Raw genomic sequence first — 21267 nt, 5'->3', positions numbered from 1 at the left:
CAGTTAGTTGTTTGTGTGTTATTAGTTTAGGCAGATTGTGTGTGTCTATTATTGTAACTTGGATGAAAATCAGACCACATTTTATGAGTAGTTAATGCAGAAACCAGGTAATTGCGAAGGGCTCACAAACTTTTTCTTGCAACTGTACATCTTGACTTGTACATGAACTTCTGACTCCAGCACCACATGGCACGGATGTCACCTTTGTAAAAAGAGACCATTTTGTAGCAGAGTAAGTCAGATGAAGCATTCAGATTGTTGAAATTGGGCAGTAAAGTGAAAGTAGGTTTGTTTTGGTCTTTGTTCTTTTGGCACTGTCTCTTTCGATTGTGACTGTAATTGTTCTTCTATTTTCTTTTACAAGATTGTACTGGAATGTTTCTTGAAGAAAGACTTGGTGTACACTAAACCAACACCCACGTTTCACCATTGGATGGTTGACAACAGGAAGTTCGGACTTACGTTTCACAGTCCTGCTGATGCGCGAGCGTTTGATCGAGGAGTGAGGAAAGCAATTGAGGATCTGACGGAAGGTACTAATTTGTTACTTTTCCAATGTCAAATGCAACATCTTGTTGACTGTTATCCCAAATGTAAGCTTTACGTTTTGGACTTCTGCATGTTCTGACACGCTTGCAGATTTAGAAAGCTGCTCCATAACAGGGTCCAGGGGCAAAGCCCAGTTTTGCCAGATTACCTCTGCATCATGATCTGAAATCTCAACTGAGTTTGCAGGCTGTGCAAAAGTATGTGGCTTTTATGGCAATCGTTGATCATTCTTATCATCTTTAAGTATTTAAGATTTTTTATGTTTTTGAATCTTGAAGTATCAAAATTCAGTTAGTACTTTTACACCCATCTAAGTCCATCTCAAGCCTTGCCATCTCTGGGGCCAAGCTCAGAGCCCCTATGCCTTTATCCACTTTGTTACAAGGGCATTTGACCAGCAGATAATGGCTGAAGATCAAAATATCAAACCGAGCACCAGTCCCATATTTTATTAGCAACAGTGATTCGCCCCTTCTGCATCTACTTCAAAGTGTTGGAGAGACGTTCAGTGGAGAGAGAAACCAGTGTCAGCATCCTCTCCCAGGCTATAATTACAATCCTTCAGCCCCAACAGGCGAGCTGTATCATCCAAATGCCCAAAACCACAAATCTGAAACTGACACTCTGAACCAGGTTTTGTCTGGCAAAAGATTATCAGGCAGACTGAGGGAAAGGATTAAAGAGATTTTTAAAGCCTTCTTGGAGAAAATGTAGCTTCCCCACTGACTTGTGGGAATCCCCCTCCATGATTCCTGAAAATGGAGAGGCAACATTCCAGACCATGGGGCCCTTCAGGAGTACAAAGGTGACCAGTGAAACAAGCAGAAGGAATGAATCACCTCCCATATTACCTGCCCATGAACCATCTGCTGGAATTGTAGAGTCTGGGACTCCACGGTGATTCCATCGGCCACCAGAAGCATTTAATCTGAAAGAGGAGAACTTATCCTTTATCCCAATCGACTGTCAGAGACAAAAACTTGCATTTTTTTTTTCGAATGATATAACTTGGGGTGGGGGAAGGAATAGAAGCTGTACTGGTGTCTTACCTTTGTTAGACTTCATGGGGTACTGTGTAAAGTTCCTGAATTATTTAAAAATACCAGATGCCCTGGCTAGAGTGCTTAAAAAAAAAATTCCAAGGAGGATCCTATAACTGCAAGACTAACCCTATCAGGGTAGAATAAACAGTTGGGTTTCTTCTCTTGGAGGGTAGGCTGTGTGATGACTGATTAGATTAAGTTGTTTTGATTGTGCAGACATGAACAGTGTTTCCACTAATGTGGGATGTATGAATGTAAGATGTTCACCAAGGAAAGCAAAATTCAAAAGAATTTGTTTACAAGAAAGTAGCAAGATTTGTTACTGCAGGGCACCGTTGGGGCAAGTGAACATGCATTTAAGATTAGAAGGAGTGAGAGAACAGGTTATGCTGAGAGGAGGTTTGAGTATTGCACAGAAACACCAACTTGTTGGGGCTGTATGATCAGGTTCTGTGCAATTTATATTATGTATAAATCAGCGCTTTCTTCCTCTAGGTGGTGGTGAATGTAGCCGAAATCTTCTAATCATTTGGGGAAGGGATCAGCAAGTATTTTGCTTGACCCCAATTAAACCCTGTGGGCTCAATATTGAGGGTACACAGAGCTATTCCTACCCAACTGTATACCATTGTACTGTTGCTTTGTAGATCTGCCCTGACTGAGGAGCAGTTTATTGACTGATTCATCTGACTACTGGTACTCCTAGTCACTTATCAAGTAGTTCTGGGAGATAGATACATGCCTGGAAGTTGCTCTCATCTCAGAAACTTCTTCAGATTTAAGAGCATATTTGAAGAATTTGGCTGGATGTTTCGTAGTTGTGGCCCGGAAGTTTGTTTTCTTTCTATCCTAATGTTTGTACGAGAACTTCTGGGAGCATGAAACGACTTTCCAACCTGTAGATCTAAACTGAATAGAATTAATTGCATCCCTTGCTTGGACATTAGTAGATCATCTGGGTTGTAATGACTTTCTGGCAATTTTCCATTTAGTTCTGTAGCTGGCTCACATGACTAGGTTTGGACACTCGTAGCTTTCAGATGTTGACAGGTTTCAATGAGTGCTCTCCACTACTTGACTGAAATATTTGTAGTAATGTCTATTGCTTGGAAAGGAACTTGCTTGGGAGTCTTGTACTTACTTTTCTTCTTTCATCTGTTTTCATTCACACCCCCTTCCCCAACAATACTAGGATCAACCACATCATCTTCAACAATTCAGAATGAAGTGGAGGTTGGTGACGATGATGTTTTTACAGTAAGTACAGACTGGCTACTTTTCCTCAGTTGTAATAACTTGCTTAATGGTCTTTAACGTTTTAAATTGAAATTAATGGAATTAGCTGCTTGGAAATGTTTGGGATACCTTGAGACAGAACACCTTGTAGTACAGTAAGTGTTCTTGGTGTTTCCTGGGATTGAGAAATGTGAAAAGGCATTATCAAGATTTTGATAGCAATTGAAACCTGTGACAAATTTGAGAAGTACCAAATCTTTTAGCATCTAGGGATAAAAGACAGAAGTTCAGCTCTGAGTTGGATGTTATTTATAGTTACAATCTTTAGCTCTTCAATCCAGTGTTGATTGGTAGGTCGAATGTTGAACTCTCTAGATGGCTTCTATCATTGTGGAGACGAGAATTTGTTTATTTTTGTTTCATCGTGAGTCTTCTCCAAACATAATGTAAATGTTAAGATATCTTTGAAAGTTGACTTGTGAAAGTTGGTCATTCAAATGAGTTGCTACCTTGTTGGTTTTTAAACACGAGTGCATAAGTTCTCCACCTCTCATTAGTACAACTTTTGATGTTTGTCTTTCTACATGCTATGTGAATAATAGCTTTTCACAATGAGTGAACAAGTTACACAGCGGATGTGTGGCTTGCTGTTTATTTAAAGTTGAATTCCGGATGCATGCGTCCTTATGAGACAGAATGTCCATCCATAGAGATCAAAGGTAACATGCATTATGACTAATAAAAATCAGTAAAGCAATCCCTTTTAGCAGGCTGCCTCTGGCAGAATAATTTTAGTGTGTTCTCTCTTGACTATAAATTTACAGTCATGGACTACTGTAAATTTTGAAGTATGTTGTGTCAGCTATCTGTAAAGTCTGCCTAGAACTAATTGTGATGAGAGGATCTATAAACAAAGAAGTAAATTGGAAAAGATGCTGGTCTTGGGGGATTAAGATTTATTGAACATTTTAGAGTCGTAGACTAATATGGAACAGAACTGGATCTTTGGCCCAACTTGACCATGCAACCAATGTGCCTACTGGAACTCGTCTCATTTGTGTATGTTTGGCCAAAGTTATATTTATTTAGAGATGCAGCACAGTAACTGGCGCTTCCGGCCCAATGAGCCTGGGCTGTCCAATTACATCCATGTGACCATATGACTTATTAACCCCCGTGTGTCTTTGGACTGTGGGAGGAAACTGAAACAGTCACAGGGAGAACGAACGAACAAACCGCTCCCAGACAGCGGCAGGAAATGAACCTAGTTCGCTGGTGCTATAACGCATGAGGCGAAACGCAAGGCTGAAATGCCACTGCTGTCTGTGCCTCTTGGCCTTGCCCATCCTCATAACGTTCTAGATATCTTTTGAATGTATCTGCCTCTGGCAGTTTGTTCCATTTACCCAAGCACACTCTGTGTGGGACTAACCTGCCCCTTGAGTCTTTAAATCGTTCCCCCAGTTCCGTAAGCCCGTAGATTCCCCAAAAATGAGAGATTGTGACAATCCACCTACCCTAGACTCATGATTTTGTAAACCCCTATAAAGGCGTTTAAGGTGCAACATTGAAATAGTTTAATGTCATGTGTATGAGTAATCTATGCACAGGTGCAATAAAAAACGTGCTTGCCACAGTACCACAGGCATATAGCAGCATTCAGTAGAAAAACATAAAATAAACATGAATTTTATAGTTTTAATAAAAGAACACAATCCGAACAAAAAGTCAGTTTAGGTGCAAAGGCATGAAAGTGGTCATAATACTGCTAACTGTAGCGGTTAGGGTTGTGCCAGTTGGTTCAGGACCAAGTGATTGAATGATGGTAGCTGTGAAGAGATGCCGAGGTCTGGATGGTGGGGAGCCTGCCTTCTTGAGCAATGTCTCCTATAGATATCACCAATGGTGGTGGGGGATATTCTTGTACATTTGAATTACTGTACCAGACTATGATGCAACCAGTCATGATACTTTCTACATCAAAGTTGCTGGTGAACGCAGCAGGCTCAGGCAGCATCTCTAGGAAGAGGTACAGTCAACGTTTCGGGCCGAGACTCTACGTCCTGACGAAGGGTCTCGGCCCGAAACATCGACTGTACCTCTTCCTAGAGATGCTGCCTGGCCTGCTGCGTTCACCAGCAACTTTGATGTGTGTTGCTTGAATTTCCAGCATCTGCAGAATTCCTCGTGTTTATGATACTTTCTACAATTCATCTGTAGAATGTGCATATGAACTAAGTCGCAAGCTACTGAGTAATCCTAAAAATAGTAACTGAAAATATTTTGTGGAACACTAAAATGAAATTCATTCAACACAATGCAAGTCAATTTCATACTTGAATTGAGATTTAAATCCACGTAATACTTGTAGTCAGATCCTCTTTGGTATTGCTTCTCTGGATTGTTATGACTTAGTGTTTTCAGAAAGCACCTTCAGTTCCTGTCAAACATTTAGTTGTAGAGACCATTTCTCAAAGCATATATTGGCCTTGCTAGCTGGTATGGTTAAAGACCTGTCCAAATAATGCCACCAGTCAAAAGGTTATATGCAACAATGACCAATTACACAAAGTTATATTATATTCTCTTGTGCTTAAAGAGGTTGGGTACTTCAAATGAGGTGTAGAAAATGCTGTGCCTTTAGCAGGGTGGATAAAGAAACTGATTGACTTGAGAGAATTTGGGAAGTGCTTTGTTGCTTAAAGGCTGGTAATTATGAATGTCACGTTTTAAAATCCACGCATCCTGATCCAAACTGTTGCCAAAACCTTAATTGATCGAACCTTTTAAGAATGACCTTTAAGTGCCTCTTGCAAATTTTACTGCTGGGAGTAGCCTTATTTCAGAAGGCCTGAACGCAGGTAACCTGGTATTCCTCACAACGCATGCACAGGTTTGTCTACCTTGTCTCGTATACTTGTGCAAATGCCTTCCTACGCACCATTGAAGTCAGTGGAAATAAAGCATTATCAGCTTCATGTGGAAAGTGAGTAAAATATAGTTTGTTTCGAATAGGCAATGGGCTAATTTGAGTTTGAGATCAGTGTGTATGCTGCACAACAGGCAGATTGTGTTTTCCAGAAGCAACCCACTGCATCTCAGCCCCATAAAGCAGTTTGTTTTGTGTTCCTTGTTTTAAGCCATAAGGCTTTTGTAGAATTTCACTTCAACAGTTCCTTGTAATCTTTTCCTTCACCACTTTCACAAGCTTGCCTCAATGTTTTAAAAGTTGATAATACCTTTACTTCAACAGTGCATTCTTCACATACAGCACCTGTCACCTGGTGCATGTAGTGGCTCTGCTGTTGGACACCTCTGCACTGCATGTACCGGCTTCCTTGCTTTCCTGCAAGATGGATCGATAATATAGTTTTAGTTAGTTTAAATTTTCTGATTTCATTTTTCTGAGGAGCTCCATTGCAAACTGTAAGGTGCATATGAAAAACTGATGGACATCTGTATTTTCATTCAGATTACATTTAAGAATTGAGGCGCAACTTGTGTAATTTGGATGTAATTTGTACACAGCCTTCGATATTTTTCTATCTGGCTTGGATCTTTTTCTTATTGTAAATGTAATTAGTTTGAGTCATTGTAGCAGTGTGCTTAATCCAGTAGTGGAAGATTGCTTGTAAAGCCTTGCTTGTAGAGTTTAAACTTTTAACAATATTCCTTCATAACTACTGGGTGAGGCTCATGTCCGATGCATGTTTACCAGATTGCTGAGTCTTGGCATTTCATTCACTTACAATCTTTTGTCACCAGTCTACAAGGGGAGTAACAGGAGGTTGGGTTAAAAGGTCATTTCCTGTGCTCTTCAGTCAAACTATCATTAGCAGCTGCTTCCCAACCACCTGCCAACGTGATTTACTAGAGCAGTGGTTAAGAGGAGGCACATTCAGTATTTCGCCTTGCCCCCCCCCCCCGTTGTAAATTGTTCAGGAATGTTTGGATTTTTATGCTCTTTTTTTAAAAAAGAGACTTTTCCATTTTTCTCACACGCACTCACCCGCTCACCCACCCACCCAGACTAACACTAACTGGCGTAGCTTACTTTGTTTCATGTTGCTCCCATAGCCCAGTGATACATTGAAGGGTCAAAGAAACAATTGCTTTCACTCTGTCGGTACTGACTGATGAATGTGGCTGAAGGAGGAAAGGAAGTGACCCTTCTTTAAACAAAATGCTTGTGTGGAGCGGAATAATTGTGGACAGCAGCAATACTGATGTGGATTTGGAGCTCGAGGGCAAGAAGGGTGCATGGCTGATGTATTATCATGACTAAACAAAACTATATATACTCCCACATCTATTCAAGCTGTCATTTGGAATTAATAGTGTGGCTGCTACATAATCACCAGTTATTGAAGTGAAATGCTCTGTGGCATTTCCTTTATAAATTCATATTCTTCAGCAATGAGGGCATGGTTGACTTCAACACTGGAACTTTTAACATTCAGTACTGCAGCTGGCTGTGAAAGTATTATTTGACTACAGATGGTAATTATAAAATGTTTCTCTGATGCTTTCAAATCAACAGCTTCGCTTTTATAAACTGTTCCTGCTAATGTTTTATCCTGTCAGTTAAGGTCTGCAGTTCTTTGTCTAATCTTCACTCTTTCACTTGCCGAGACAACTTGCTGCCTTGCTGTTTGTTTGTGCTGCTGTTGGGTAGTCCATTGAAAGAGCTCCAAAGGAGGCCCAGTAATGAACCTTACTTTCTCCTGGAGTGAATAACTGGACGTTGTGCGGTTGCCTCCCCGCGATCCAGCATTCCACCGATGCTTTTACATTTTTGTTCCTTGCTTAGATTTTTTGAGTATTTCCTGTTTGGTCCTGAAAGCAACTTTTTCTTTAAATAACCACTAGAAAGCCTGATGTCATTTGAAATGTTGTTGGTGAGCTCGCTCCCACTCCCCCTTTATCTGAGCACAGTTAGAAATCGTACATTTGACCTGCCACTTCTTTCCACCTCTACAGAGCAGCCTGCATCCGGATCTGCTACGACTTCAATCACTATCCTTGTGTTCTGATCTCTCTCCTCGTATTGGGGTTGCTCTTGTGCAAAGCCTTGTGTATCATCTTCCCTATGTACTACCCTACTCAAAGTCAGTTGCCCATCTTTGACTTTGCACCAGATTTCGCCAATTTTGTGTTGAGTCTCTGTTCCAGCACTATTTTATTTATTCCTCCCAAATCCTCATGCTTTGGTTCCTCTTTGTCCTTGGCTAGCCCTCTGCCTGCCGCCTCCAAGTTCACATGGTCGTCTATACATTTAGTTTCTGACACTAGCTGTATCACAGCTTGCCTTGGCCTCCTTCTGGGAACAGGCCTTTTCCATAGTGTCGTCCCAGCTTGCTTAAAAACTCCCTGCTTTAAACTCGTGGCCTCCCCACTTCCTGTTTCGCATTCTACAAACTTCACTAAACCATTTTTTTTTGACCAGGCATTTTGATTAGATTTCCTAACACACGCACCAAGGCAGAATATATATTCCTTTGTGTTTCCCTGTACCTGTCGATTCAATGATCATTTGCCAGGTGTTCTATCATAGCTTGCCTGCTGTATATCTAAGTAATTTTGTATGATGACCAGTTTTTAATGTGGGTTTTTGTATTTAATGGGATTGTTTGTGAATCCCTGAGCAGCTGCAGCACATTCTGAAAGCAGAAAGAGAATGCAGTTTTGCTCAGTCTCCTGGATATAAAAATCAGTTGGGTAAAGAAAATATGATGCAGTCATATTTTAAGGAAACAAGAGAAAGATGAAGGACCCTAGAGTTCTAATTCCTTTAAGGTCCTTAAAGACTTATTTTGTAGAAATAGGAAGATAGTTCAGCTGAATGTGTGACTAGAATGATGGTGCAAGAGGTGCAACAGCGTTAAATCTTAGAGATATTTGGAATAGTTCTGGGAGAGTGGAATCTCCCCAGGACAAATGGGTTGTGAAATGTGACCCATGTCTATAGACCAGGTTTGGGGAGGGCTTAAACCAGCTTCGCAGTTGAGTACAAGGTTGGACATGGATTCAGAGGAAATCGAAAGCAAGGAATTAGTGGAGATTGAGATGGTGGAGTAACTGAAGGGAAGGATACATACCATTCAAGTATAATCCATGAGCATAATAAAACAGATCCACGGGCTGTGTGTGCACACACTCACAAGCACACATACACTCACGTTAAATCAGTTGTCACTGAGTCACGGTTTAAAGAGGTACATGAGTGACAGTTTCATGTTCTTGGTTCCAGGATAGTCAAGTGTAGCGAAAGTAGCAACATGGAACCTGAAGGAGTTGTCAAATATTGGTCAAGAAACCACATGTGAAAAGGGGTGACGCTTTGTGGACTAAATTTTTAAAGTTAAATGCATTGCAGGATGTATACTGCAGATAATTATGCACTGGGAGCAGATAGGTAGTCGTGTATCTCACAAGTGCTGAGGCATAAGATATGTAATAGTGGGGTGCGGGCTCTCCAGGCTGCATTCAGATGGTATTAAAGAGCTCAAAAGGTAGGATGAATTTAGACATCGCGATTATTTCTGGGGAATGAAGTTGAGCAGGCATTAGGAGTATCAGTGGGGGAAGCATAATTTGGTTAAATTTAACCTAGTCATGGAAAAAATTGGGAATAGGCTGGTGTTATGCAGTTGAAAAGTGATTTTGCAAATGTGGGCTGGATAATTGAAGGCAAATTGGACTCAAAGCCATTGGAGATGTTTAAGGAGATTTGAGGAATTAATCTTGCCACGAAGGAAAAGGGCGGGATTTACACTGTTTAATGAGGTATGGTTCAAGAACGAAAGGAAACCCAGCAGAAAGCCTTGCAGGTGTGGTTAGTGTAGACGTGGAATTGAAAAGAATGGTGAGAAAGCCTAGGAGGGTCACGGAAGAAATAATGACAGGTAAAATTAAAGAATATCCGAAGATATTTTGTTAGTGCGTAGTGAGATGAAAGATGAGGGCCAATTAAAAACCAAAAAACAATCTTCTTTGTGGAGGTGGAGGATATGAGGAAGTGTTCTAATGAATACCTCATGGCTGTCTTCACAAAAGAGGAGGTTTGATGCCACTGTTGTTAAGGAGGGGAAAAAATGAATTACTGCATGGGCTAAGCCATGATAAAAAGGGAAAGTAGTAAGAGAGTTAGCATCTTTTGAAAGGGGGTAAATTTCCATGCCATATGAAATATCTAGACTGTTAAAAGCAAGTGAAGAAATTTTAAACATTGGCCATCATTTCACAGGCTCTGCCACAGCAACGATAGCATACAATGGGAAGGCTGATCATGCTTAATGTTTGTAAAAACAAGCCAGAATAAACAGGCATGTTCTGTTAAATTTGGTAGTGGTATATTATTGGAATGACTTGGGCACACATTTGTCAAGGAAAATCAGCATGAATTTAAAGCGGGGGATCTATGCCATGGACACCTACCATTAACCGAGGGGTGTGTGGACCCCAGGGTGGGAACCCCCAATTTAAAGGAAGGCATTGTCCGACTAATAGTTTTCTGAGGCACAGTAAGTGGACAGGACAGTGCATTTGATGTAGTGTGCATGGATTTTAATAGAACTGTACAGTGCAGGGACCAGCCCTTCAGCCCACAATGTCTGTCTGCCGATTTAAACTATATTCCTCCATTCCCTGTCTGCTCATGTCTGCTGAAGTGTCCCTTCGAGGTTGTTGTAGTATCTGCTTCCACCACTTTAGGCAGTGTGCTCCAGGCACCTTCCACTGACTTGCCTCACCCCCCCTCCCCACACCTTAAACATGCCCTCTAATATTGACATTTTCTCCTTCTGAAGACCATCAACCCTATCAATGCCTCTCAAAATTTTGTATACTTGTATCAGGTCATCCCTTGGATTCTGATGCACCAGGGGGAAAAACATCCAAGCATGATCAACCTCTCCTGACAAGTAATCCAGGCAATATCTTCGTGAGCCTCTTCTACATCCTTTCCAAAACCTCCCCATTCATTTTTGTAATGTGGCATCCAGAACTGCACTCAGTGTACCAAATGTGGCCTCATCAAAGATTGGTGCAACTGCAATGTGAAATCCTGAATTTTATAGTCAGCACCCCATCTGAAGCCACACACATCTTTGCCACCATATCATCTTGTGTTGTCACTTACAGGCAGCTGTGGACTTGACCGCAAGGTAATCACTGTGTAAATCTGTGCACTTTTCTCTTGCTTTTAACCTTCCAATGTGCAACGTCTTGTGCTTGTCTGGATTAACCTCCGTGTGTCATTTCTGTGGTCAGTTTCCTGCTGAATCCTTTGAATACCTTTGTTACTATCCATTTCAAATTTACTGATGGTCCATCTGCATTTTCGTCCAAGTTATTGGATCACGAAGACCAGAGGTCCCAGCACTCATCCTTGTGGGAACACTGTCACAAACCTGGCGTCAGAATGATGCCCATCCACCACTACCCTTTTGTCTTCTACAGTCAGATCAATTTTGAATCTAATCTACCAAGTCTCTGCGACACCCGTGTGCCAGTTTTGGCCAGGCTTAGACGAAATACCATTTGGCAGGCTGATCAAAATTAAAAGGCCATTGATCTGAAATAGGCTGAGTGACAGTGAATCGGGAGGGTGGCTGGTAAAGGTCAGTGGGTGTGTTTGGTGTTTGTATAAGAAGTAGAATCACACATGAAATAATTTGAGCTTTCTTGTATCAAGATACAAAATGTAAATACAGGATGCCACTGAATAAATATTGGCCATGTGGTTGACGGTGAGGAGAAAAGCTTTAGGCTGCAGAAAGGAGGAAATGGTTTAGTCAGTGAGGTGAGAAAATGGCACAGGTAATTTGATTTTTTTTGAAAAGGGGTATTTGGGGAAGTGCAGCAAGGCAAAGAGCTGTGCAGTTTATGAGAGGAACAGGGGAACCTTGGAGATGTATATCAGTGGCAGCACAGATCATTCAGAGTCAAAAGGGCATGTGGGATGTTTTTGGTGGAGACAACACAAGAACAGGAAGAATATGTTGGAACTGTTTACAGCACCAGTTAGACCACAGGTTACAAACCACATCCAGTCTAATCAGAACAGTACAGGAAGGACGGTACAAGGAAAATGTATGAAGGTGTTGCCAAGACTTGGAAACTTCAGCGGAGCAAGATTGGATAAGCTATGATTGCTTTACTTGGAGCAAGCGAAGCTAAAGGATTTCATTGAGAGGTCTTGGCAAAAAGGGTCAAAGGCTTGAAGGCCTTGTGGAGGGGGGGCACAGATTTGAAGCATTTGATAATGGTATTTGAGGGAAGAAGGGGTGAGTGGGAAGATATTTTGCCCAAAGAGTGGAAAAAGTCTGGGACTTACAGATTAAAAGAGTGCTGAAGACATAAAGGTCACACCATTGAATAACACTTGTATTTGGGCTAGTCATGGCCTGTTAATGCCAGTTGGGATTGTGTTAGATGGTTTCTTTCTCACAGATAGGAGACCGTCTGCCTTGATATGTATGTAAGGCACTTTAATCTTTGTCTTCAAATGTACTCGCCTCATATCAGAATAGTGCCAGTTACGTAAATTGTGAAAAGGCCTTGCACAGTTTCAAAGTAATTGTCATTAAAGGAAAGTACAAGATGAATAATCTTGGGGTTACATGACTTATTCCTGCTTCCTTTGCTTTTCATTTTAACACCATCTTGGATACATTTCAGATTTATGAGACTTTTACGGTGCTTGGTTACTTTTGAGTCATGTATCCAAAATACCTTCCCAGTATAGACATAGCAGTTTGTGATCCTGAAATTCAGGGTCACATTGACAAATATTTAGATGGCAGAGTGGAGATTTGTCTCTACCAAAAGAGATGTAAGGAGTTTCTTGTCTCCATTAGCCAGTAGGTCACCCTGGGACAATGTGTAGCACCTCCCCGCTCCCCCCCCCACCAAAATCAGGGTTAAGTAAAGCCATGAGCGCAGGTAGTGGATGGTCGTATGAGCAGCTGGTGCAGATTGCAAGTCCTGGTTATGCGGCCACTGATACCAGACAGACAATCTCTGAAGAGATTGGCAGGGGCCACCAGTCTTGTAAAAGCATTGCCCAGAAGAAGACAATGGCAAACCTTTCTGGGGGAGAAAAAGCCAAGGACAATGGTGGTGAAAGACAGTGATTGCCTACGTCATACGGCACAGCACATGATGATGATGATGACTGACAGCCATCGATCTGTGTCCCCCACAGTACAAAACAGAGAGACCCTTGCCCCTACATGTGTTTCTCTCTCAGGTTTTTAGTTGCTATTTTAAAAGGAATAGTGCAAGATTATTTTGAGCTATTGCGATTAAATAGGTTTTATTCTCACAACTCTAAATTTCATAAAGATCGACAAAAAGCTAACCAAAATAAATATATTTGTTTAGTTGCTTGATTATGGCCTTCTGTGTTTTGACTACATGTTGAAATATAGAACAGTTGATTGCCAGGGCTTGTGGTTGACTTTAGCAAAAAGAAAGCAGGCTTGGTTCTCATTATGCAGAAATATACACAGCATATGGTTGTGGACGTATAACTCAATGTGCTGTATGGCTGTGGGTGTGCTTAACTTCTCTCACGCACACTTACTCTGAGTCGGCTAGGCTTTTTTCAGTAGTTGGAGGTAATTGTGCAATATCATTTTCTTCCACGAGATAGAGAAAGGATCCCTTCACCAGTCTGCATGAAGTTATGTGAATATCGTAGTTTGCAATTCCAAAAAAAAAATTAATTGTCCCTCTTCCTTTGGTGACGTGGTAGAGAACGTACAAGTCACTTAGCTTTGGCCCGAGCCACAGAGCCGGCTGACACAGCTTGTAAACATCATTTTGTTTGGGAAAGAGACAGAATTGGCAAATGCACAGTAAGATGATTGACAACTTCCTCCTAGGCCAGAATGGATTAGGGAATCCTAACACAGCACTCTGAGCAAAGCCTGGGAATTTGCTGGAAGGAAGTAATGTCTGAAAGCTTTGCCTGGGCCCAGAGCAAGCAGGAGTTTAAAAACAGCTCCGTGCTTTCACTGTTTGTTGCTACCATCTGTCACAATGGTGACAGGAGGAGTTGACACGGAACTGGTGAAGGGCAAAATGCATTCTGACACTGCTGATTTGAAAACAGAAATGAGCATGCAAATCGTCTTTAAGGCTACAAATTTCATACCATTAATGTTGCACAGTTCTCTTCACTTGAGGAAATATGATTGTTTCTACTTTAGCAATCTAAATGTTTCCTTTCATGCAAATAGCATATTAAATGCACATTCAGTAGAAGTTTTGGATTTCTTTTTAGTTAAGTAAAAGGTGTAAAACACAAGCTTGTTACCAAAATATTGTAAAAAGAGCCTGAACACAATGTGTCCAACATGCTCATGCTGGGTCTCCAGTCCGAATGACATGGGAGAAGAACTAGGCCATTCATCTCATCAAGACTGTTCCACCATTCCATGACTTGATGGTTATCCCTCTCCACCCCATTCCCCCACCTTCTCCCGGAATTTTAATGCCCTCACTAATCACAGACCTATCAGCCTCTGCTTTAAATTTACCCAATGACTCTGCCTGCCAAGCCTCCTGTGGCAATGGCAATGAATTCCACAGGTTCACCACCCTCTGGCCAAAGAAATTCTTCCTTAGCTCTGTTTTAAAGGGACGTCCTTCTATTCTGAGGCTGTGTCCTCCGATCTTAAACTTCACTTTTGGAAACATTGTATGGAGACTTTTCAATGTTTAAGCAACACACACAAAAAGCTGGAGGAACTCAGCAGACCAGGCAGTATCTATGGGAAAAAAATAATTACAGTCGACGTTTTGGGCTGAGACCTTTAAGCAGGACTTGCGGGTTTAGTGAAACCCTCTCTCACTGCTCTCCTTACGGGAGTTTAGTGAAGCCCCTTTTCAATATTCAACAGGTTTCATTGAACCTCCTCCACCTCCCTCCCCCATTCTTCTAAATTCCAGCAAGTACAGGCACTGAGCCATTAAACACTCATCATACAGTAACCATTTCATTTCCAGGATCATTCAGGGAACAGTCGAATAGTCAACCTCTGCATTCTTTTTCCCAGAGTCAGGAATTTTTGCCTCCAAGTACTTGCCTAGTTTCATATTGAAAGTTGCCATTGAGTCTGCTTTCACCATTTAAAGTAGTGCGTTCCAGATCCTAACAACTTGACACATAAGATTTAATTTCCTATTGACTGTACCTTTTTTGCAGATTATTCTTGAGAAGTAGTAAGTTTGCTTGTCGCGATAGCCTTCAAAGTTCAAAGTAAATTTATTATCAAAGTACATGTGTGTCACCATGTACAACCCTGAGAATTACTTTCTTGTGGGCAATCACAGACAAGAAACAAGGGATCAATGAAAGAGCTCGCCCAACAGGACAGATGAACGACCAAAGTGCAATAGACAAGAAACCCTACAAGTACAAAAAAAAATCAAGTAATAAATATTGAGAACATGAGATGAAGAGTCCTTGAAAGCAAGTTCATAGGTGTGGGAACAGTTTAGTAATCTTCAGAATAATTTTTTAATTCCATTTGGTGTAGTAGAAGCAAATGCTTTGGAACCAACAGCTTAAATATCCAATATCACTTGAGCGTGGTAACTCAGGGGTTTATTCAACCTTGATAAATGTATTATTTTATACAATAAAACATTTAAATGTTTGCACTGTGATTATGGATCAAAACAAATTTATGGGTAATCCATTACTATCATAACTACATTGCAACAAAACTAACAAACCTTGGAATAGGATTTGATGTCTGCCTGTTTGTGAGCTAGCACTAATGGCCCATATGGTCTGCTGTGAAGCAATCTGAGAAAAATAATGTTAATATATTTGGAAGGGAATATAAGTGGGCATTAGTGGTTTAAGATGTGTATGTTGCTAAAGATACAGTAGTTAGTGCTTCAGTGACCCGATTTCATTCATGTTCTCTGATGTTGCCTGTGGAATCTGCAAGTTCTCAGTGTGACCCTGTGGATTTCCCCTGGCGTCTTCAGTTTTCTCCCACATCCCAAAGTGCTGACCGACTAATCTGCTGCTCAAAGATTACTCCTGGTGAAGGGAAATCATAAAAACATTATCAAAGGGAAGTTGGTCTGTGAGCCAATGGGCTACACAATTGAAGGAATTGGACTGGAGGGTTTTCTCTGCTGGGAGCTAGTACAAACTTGATAGACGAATGGCCACCTCCTGTGATGTAGCAGTTAACATTTTAGCTGTTAGATGCTTTCGCATTGGACTTCAAAATTCCCTAAGCACATGCATCTGCACAGAGCCATTTAAAAACAGGTGACAAGATGCACAAGAAGCATTGGATTAAAAGGGGAACTGAATTTATTTCATTGCAGTTAGCACAACGCTGTGACATCTCGGGGCGTCAAGGGTTCAGTCCCTGCGTCCTCCTAAGAAGTTTGTACGTTCTCCCGGTGACGGCGTGGGTGTACTCCAGGTGTTCCTGCTTCCTCCCACAGTCCATAGATGTCCCGGGTAGATTGATTGATCATTGTAAATTGTCTCACGATTAGGTTAGGGTTTAATCAGGGCAGTGGGCCGGAAGGGCCTATGCTGCACTGTATCTCTAAACAGAATAAAATATGACTAATTATCGAACCAGTGCTGTCTCACAGCCAATTCACATGACAGTTCTCTGAGCTGAGATGTTAATTCTCTTCCCATAAGATGCATATTGACCTCCAGGGTACTTCCAGAATTGTGTATTTATTTCAGATTTCTAGCATTTACAGGGTTTTGGTTTCCAATTTTTATTAATATAGCCTTTAGAATTTTGGGGGGACAAAACCCTTGGCAATCAGTTGGTATTTATTTAGTGTGAAATGTCATCACCATAGAGAAACAAACATCACTGACAAAGCTGGTTAAAGTGAATCCATTTCAGAATGCTTTTTGGCTCTATGGTGCTTTTTCAGAAAGATCTTTATTGTTTAAATGCAGCTGATTCCTAGACATAAATTTAGTCCAAGTCGTATTTTAGTATATGTGCTAGCTATTAAATAGCTAACACTGATTAAAATAAGGATCAGAATCTTATACTGCTATATTTATGCAAAGTCTTATGGGTACTCTGATTTTAAAGAAGATTAACCATATCGAAAACATATTTTGTATCGAATGTGTATTTTTTCCCAATAATGTTAAGCTGTTAAAAGTTCACCCTTGTATTTTGTTCTGTATGGTACTTTTCCTGCTGTGGGTCTGAACTATGTAATTTTATCTCCTTTCAAATTTTGGTAATTTCCATTCTAGAAACTTAAAAAAAAATTTTGCATATGCTGGAAATCTGAAATAAAATCACTTTCTGCAGGTTGGACAGGATCACTTACCATTTCAGGTCAGTCCTGAAAGATCATTGACTCGAAACATTAACACCGCTTCAAGTTGCTTTTAACTTTGGTAACAGAAAATTGAATGCACCAAATCTACCCGAAGCTAAGATCTTCAGGATTTTCACTGATCGTGCAATTGCAACTCCTTTCAGCCTTGTTAGTCACTAGTTAATGCAGATGACAGACATAACTACCACAGGTATAATCTGAGTGCTGCTGCTTCAATAAGTGTGAAGTGTGTTTAGCTTCCTGCCCTACACTTCTCATTTATCTCAGTACACAGTGGTATTAGAAAGTTTGTGAACTCTGCAGAATTTTCTTTATTTCTGGATAAATATGACCTGAAACGTAATCAGACCTTCACACAACTTCTAAAACTAGATAAAGAGAACACAAATAAAAAACACAGAAAACATTATACTTGTTCTTTTTTTTGAGAAAAATTATCCAAAATTTAATGTATTTGTTGGAAAAACTATGTGGACCTCTAAGGTAATGCCTATACAAATGCTATTTGGAGTCAGGTGTTCCAGTCAATGAGATGAGATTGGAGGTGTGGGTTGGAGAGGTGCCTTGCCCTATAAAATGCACACAAAGTCAGGTTACTGACATACCTGCTCTCCTCAAGAAATTCTGTTTGAGGCACCATGCCTCAATCAAACCAACTTTCAAAGGGCTTAGAAGAATTGTAGAGACACATGAAGCTGGAAAAGGCTACAAAAGCATTTTGAAAGACCTGGGTGTTCATCAGTCCACACTAAGAGAAATTCTCTACAAATAGAGGAAACCCAGTACTGTTGCTACTCTCCCTAGGATTGGGCATCCTGCAAAGAGCACAGCATACAATGCTGAAGGAGGTGAAAAAGAACCCACAGGTAACAGGGAAGGACCTGCAGAAATCTATAACTTGCTAACGTCTCTGTTCATGTGTCCACTGCAAGAGAAACACTAGAAACACTAAACAAGAATGATGTTCATGAAAGGACACGATGGAGGAAACCAGCTCGCCAAAAAAAACATTGCTACACGTCTCAAGTTTGCAAAAGACGACTGGTATGTTCCACAATGCTTCTGGGACAATGTTCTCTGGACAGATGAGACAAAAGTTGAACATTTTGGCAGAAATGCACACTGCTATGCTCAGAGGAAAAAGGGCACTGCACACCAACACCAAAACCTCATCCCAACTGTGAAGCATGGTGGAAGGAGCATCATGGTTTGAGGCTGCTTTGCTGTCGCAGGGCCTGGACAGTCGTTGAGGGAACAATGAATTCAAAATTGTATCAAGACATTTTACAGTAGAATGTCAGGGTAGTGGTCCGTCACCTGAAGCTTAATAGAAGTTGGATAATGCAACAAGGCAATGATCCGAAAGACAAGAGTAAATCAACATCAGAATGGTTTAAAAAGAAAGAAAATTTGTGTTTTCAAATGGCCGAGTTAAAGTCATGCCCTTAATCCTATAGAAATGTTGTGGAAGGCCTGAAGCAGGCAGTTCATGCAAGGAAGCCCACCGACATCCCGGAGATGAGCAGTTTTGTAAGGAGGAATGGCCAAAGATTCCACCAAGCCAATGTGCAGGACTGATCAACAGTTACCAGAAATGTTTGGTTAAAGTTATTGCTGTACAAGGGGGTCACAAATGAAAGCAAAGGTTCACATACGTTTTCCAACAAATATGTGTGATATTGGATAACTTTTCTCAATAAATAAATAAGGAAGTATAATGATTTTTTTGTGCTATTCACTTAACTGGGTTTTCTATCTAGTTTTAGGACTAGTGTGAAGATCTGATCACGTTTTAGGTCATATTTATGCAGAAGTAAGAGACACATCTACAAGGTTTGCAGACTTTCTTGAACCACTGTGCACGCAAAGTTACACTAATGAATGCTTGAAAGAATTTCAAAGCTTTAAACAATAATTTGATGATTACAACCATTCAGCTTCTTCAGTGTCTTTTAATTCTAGTCAACCAATTTCTCTTTCACGATTAATGTAAAATTATGAATGTGGCCAATCTGATTATCTTTGAAATCCTCTATGGTGGGTAGAGGGTTTGTGCTATTGGTTAGGGCAAATTGATGTATGTCTTTATGGACGTTGCTCTTATTTACTTCTGCCATTTGCAGTGAATTAAATTGACTTTACTACTTACATCCTTCATACGCACGTGAGAATTTTTTTGCAATGTAAGTAAAAGTATAAAGTTCTTATATTTTGACTTGCCTCTGTTCCAACCCCCTGTCATCGTATGTGCTGTGACCTATGACATGGGTGATCATGGTCTCTATGACCATGATTGTTCTTACAGGAGTGGTTTGCCATTGCCTTCCTCTGGGCAGTGTTTGTACAAGACAGGTGACCCCACCCATTGTCAATACTCTTCAGAGGTTGTCTGCCTGGCATCAGTAGTTGCATAACCAGGACTTGTGATATGCACCAGCTGCTCTTACGACCATCCATTATCTGCCCCACCGTGGTTTCACGTGACCCTGATTGAGGGAAGGTGGGGCTAAGGGCTAAGTAGGCCTTGCCTAAGGGCGACCTGCGGGCTAGTTGGAGGTGTCTTGCACCTCCTTTGGTAGAAATGTATCTGCACCCCACCTTCTGTAACTCAGCTCCTCTTTATCCACCTCCATCCGCCTCCCCCAATCCTTAACAAAACCCTTTCCCTCCATTTCTTCTAATACCATACATATTCGCTCCTGCAGTGCTGCATTGAAATGGCAGTCTTGATTTTTGTGCTGAAGCCTCTGGAATAAGTTCTAAACCACAGCCTTCCCTTGTGAATCTGCTCTTCACCGAGCCAGAGATCTTGCAGGTTTACCCTCCAGATTTCTGGTGTTGCATTTTCTCAGCATCTGCTGTTTGAAATGCAGTGCAACAAAGCTGTAAACATCGTAAATGCAGAAAGATGCAGAATTTTAAGAAAAAACACGGCAGAATCTCTTCTCCCCATCCAGGAAGTTAAGCAGTTAATAATTCCCACATGGCCCTTTATTGAAATGCTGACTGAGCTGCTGGGCGTTTCCTGCAATACTTCCATTGTCTACCGTTTGTCTCACCTCAGAGAATAAGGTTATCTCTCCACTGCAAAAATGAAGGGAGTGTTAGAGCTTTTATAAGTGATAGTGTTTGCTTGGTACATTAAACCAGTGACCCATCTGGAAAAAAAAAGTCTTAAAAAACTTAACAGGTTAACCAACATCTGTGGGCTTGGTGTCTAAACCCACCATCAGGATGGAGAGGGTGAGGGAAATACTAAGAGTATGTAGTAGAATTGGGGAGGGGGAGCAAGACGGGAAGAGAGAAGTAAACCAAGTGGAGAACACCAGAGGAGTGGATGGGGTTTCAAGCTAAGAAGTTGACAATTCCTCCCCCCACCACCCCCCATTCTGCTTGACCTGCTGAGTTCCTTCAGATTGTTGCTTATTGTTCATACCTTTAGGTTCCAATCTACACCAACAGAATCAGAATCAGGTTTAATATCCCCAACATATTTTGTAAAATTTGCTGTCTTTGCAGCAGCAACACAACAAGAGAAAAAGATGTGAATTGCAGTAAGTACATTAAATAGTTAAATAAGTAATGCAAAAATAAAAATAAAGAAGTAGTGAGGTAGTGTTCATGGGCTCCATGTCTGCTCAGAAAATGGATGGCAGAGGGGAAGAAGCTCTTCCTGAATTGTTGAGGCTCCTTTATTTCCCCGTTGATGGTAACAATGAGGTCCTGGGTGATGGGTGTTCATATTAATGGATGCCGCTTTTCTGAGGCATCACTCCTTCAAGATGTCCTGGAGGCTCAGGAGGCTAGTGCCCATGATGGAGCTGACTTTCAGTTTCTTTCCATTTGTGCTTGTACTCAATGGATGTTGTGGTGGTGTGGAAATGGGATGGAAGTTTAAATGATACATAGGATAGTTTTACCAGGATATTGCCTGGAATGAAACATTGCAGTTATAGGGCCTGCAAAACATGACCATATCACATTTCTTTGGAGTGAAGGAGACTGAAGGTCATAGAAAATGGATAGGGAGCAGCCTTTCCCTATAATGGAGGAATCTAAAAACAGTCATTTAGCT

General features: G+C 41.0%; 1 protein-coding gene across 1 annotated transcript in view; it reads left to right on the top strand.

Moving 5' to 3' along the window:
* spred2a (sprouty related EVH1 domain containing 2a) overlaps window positions 1-21267 on the top strand; it is a 136302-nt gene that overhangs the window by 76770 nt on the left and 38265 nt on the right. The window contains exons 3-4 of the mRNA XM_072265436.1: window positions 365-533; window positions 2785-2849. Of these exons, the coding sequence (XP_072121537.1) occupies window positions 365-533; window positions 2785-2849 (234 nt within the window). The remainder of the gene's footprint in view (window positions 1-364; window positions 534-2784; window positions 2850-21267) is intronic.

The sequence above is a fragment of the Mobula birostris genome, chromosome 8, assembly GCF_030028105.1.
Source record: "Mobula birostris isolate sMobBir1 chromosome 8, sMobBir1.hap1, whole genome shotgun sequence".
Taxonomy (NCBI): Eukaryota; Metazoa; Chordata; class Chondrichthyes; order Myliobatiformes; family Myliobatidae; genus Mobula; species Mobula birostris.
The sequence above is the reverse complement of the archived record's forward strand: the minus strand, read 5'-3'. Positions and strand labels throughout refer to the sequence as shown.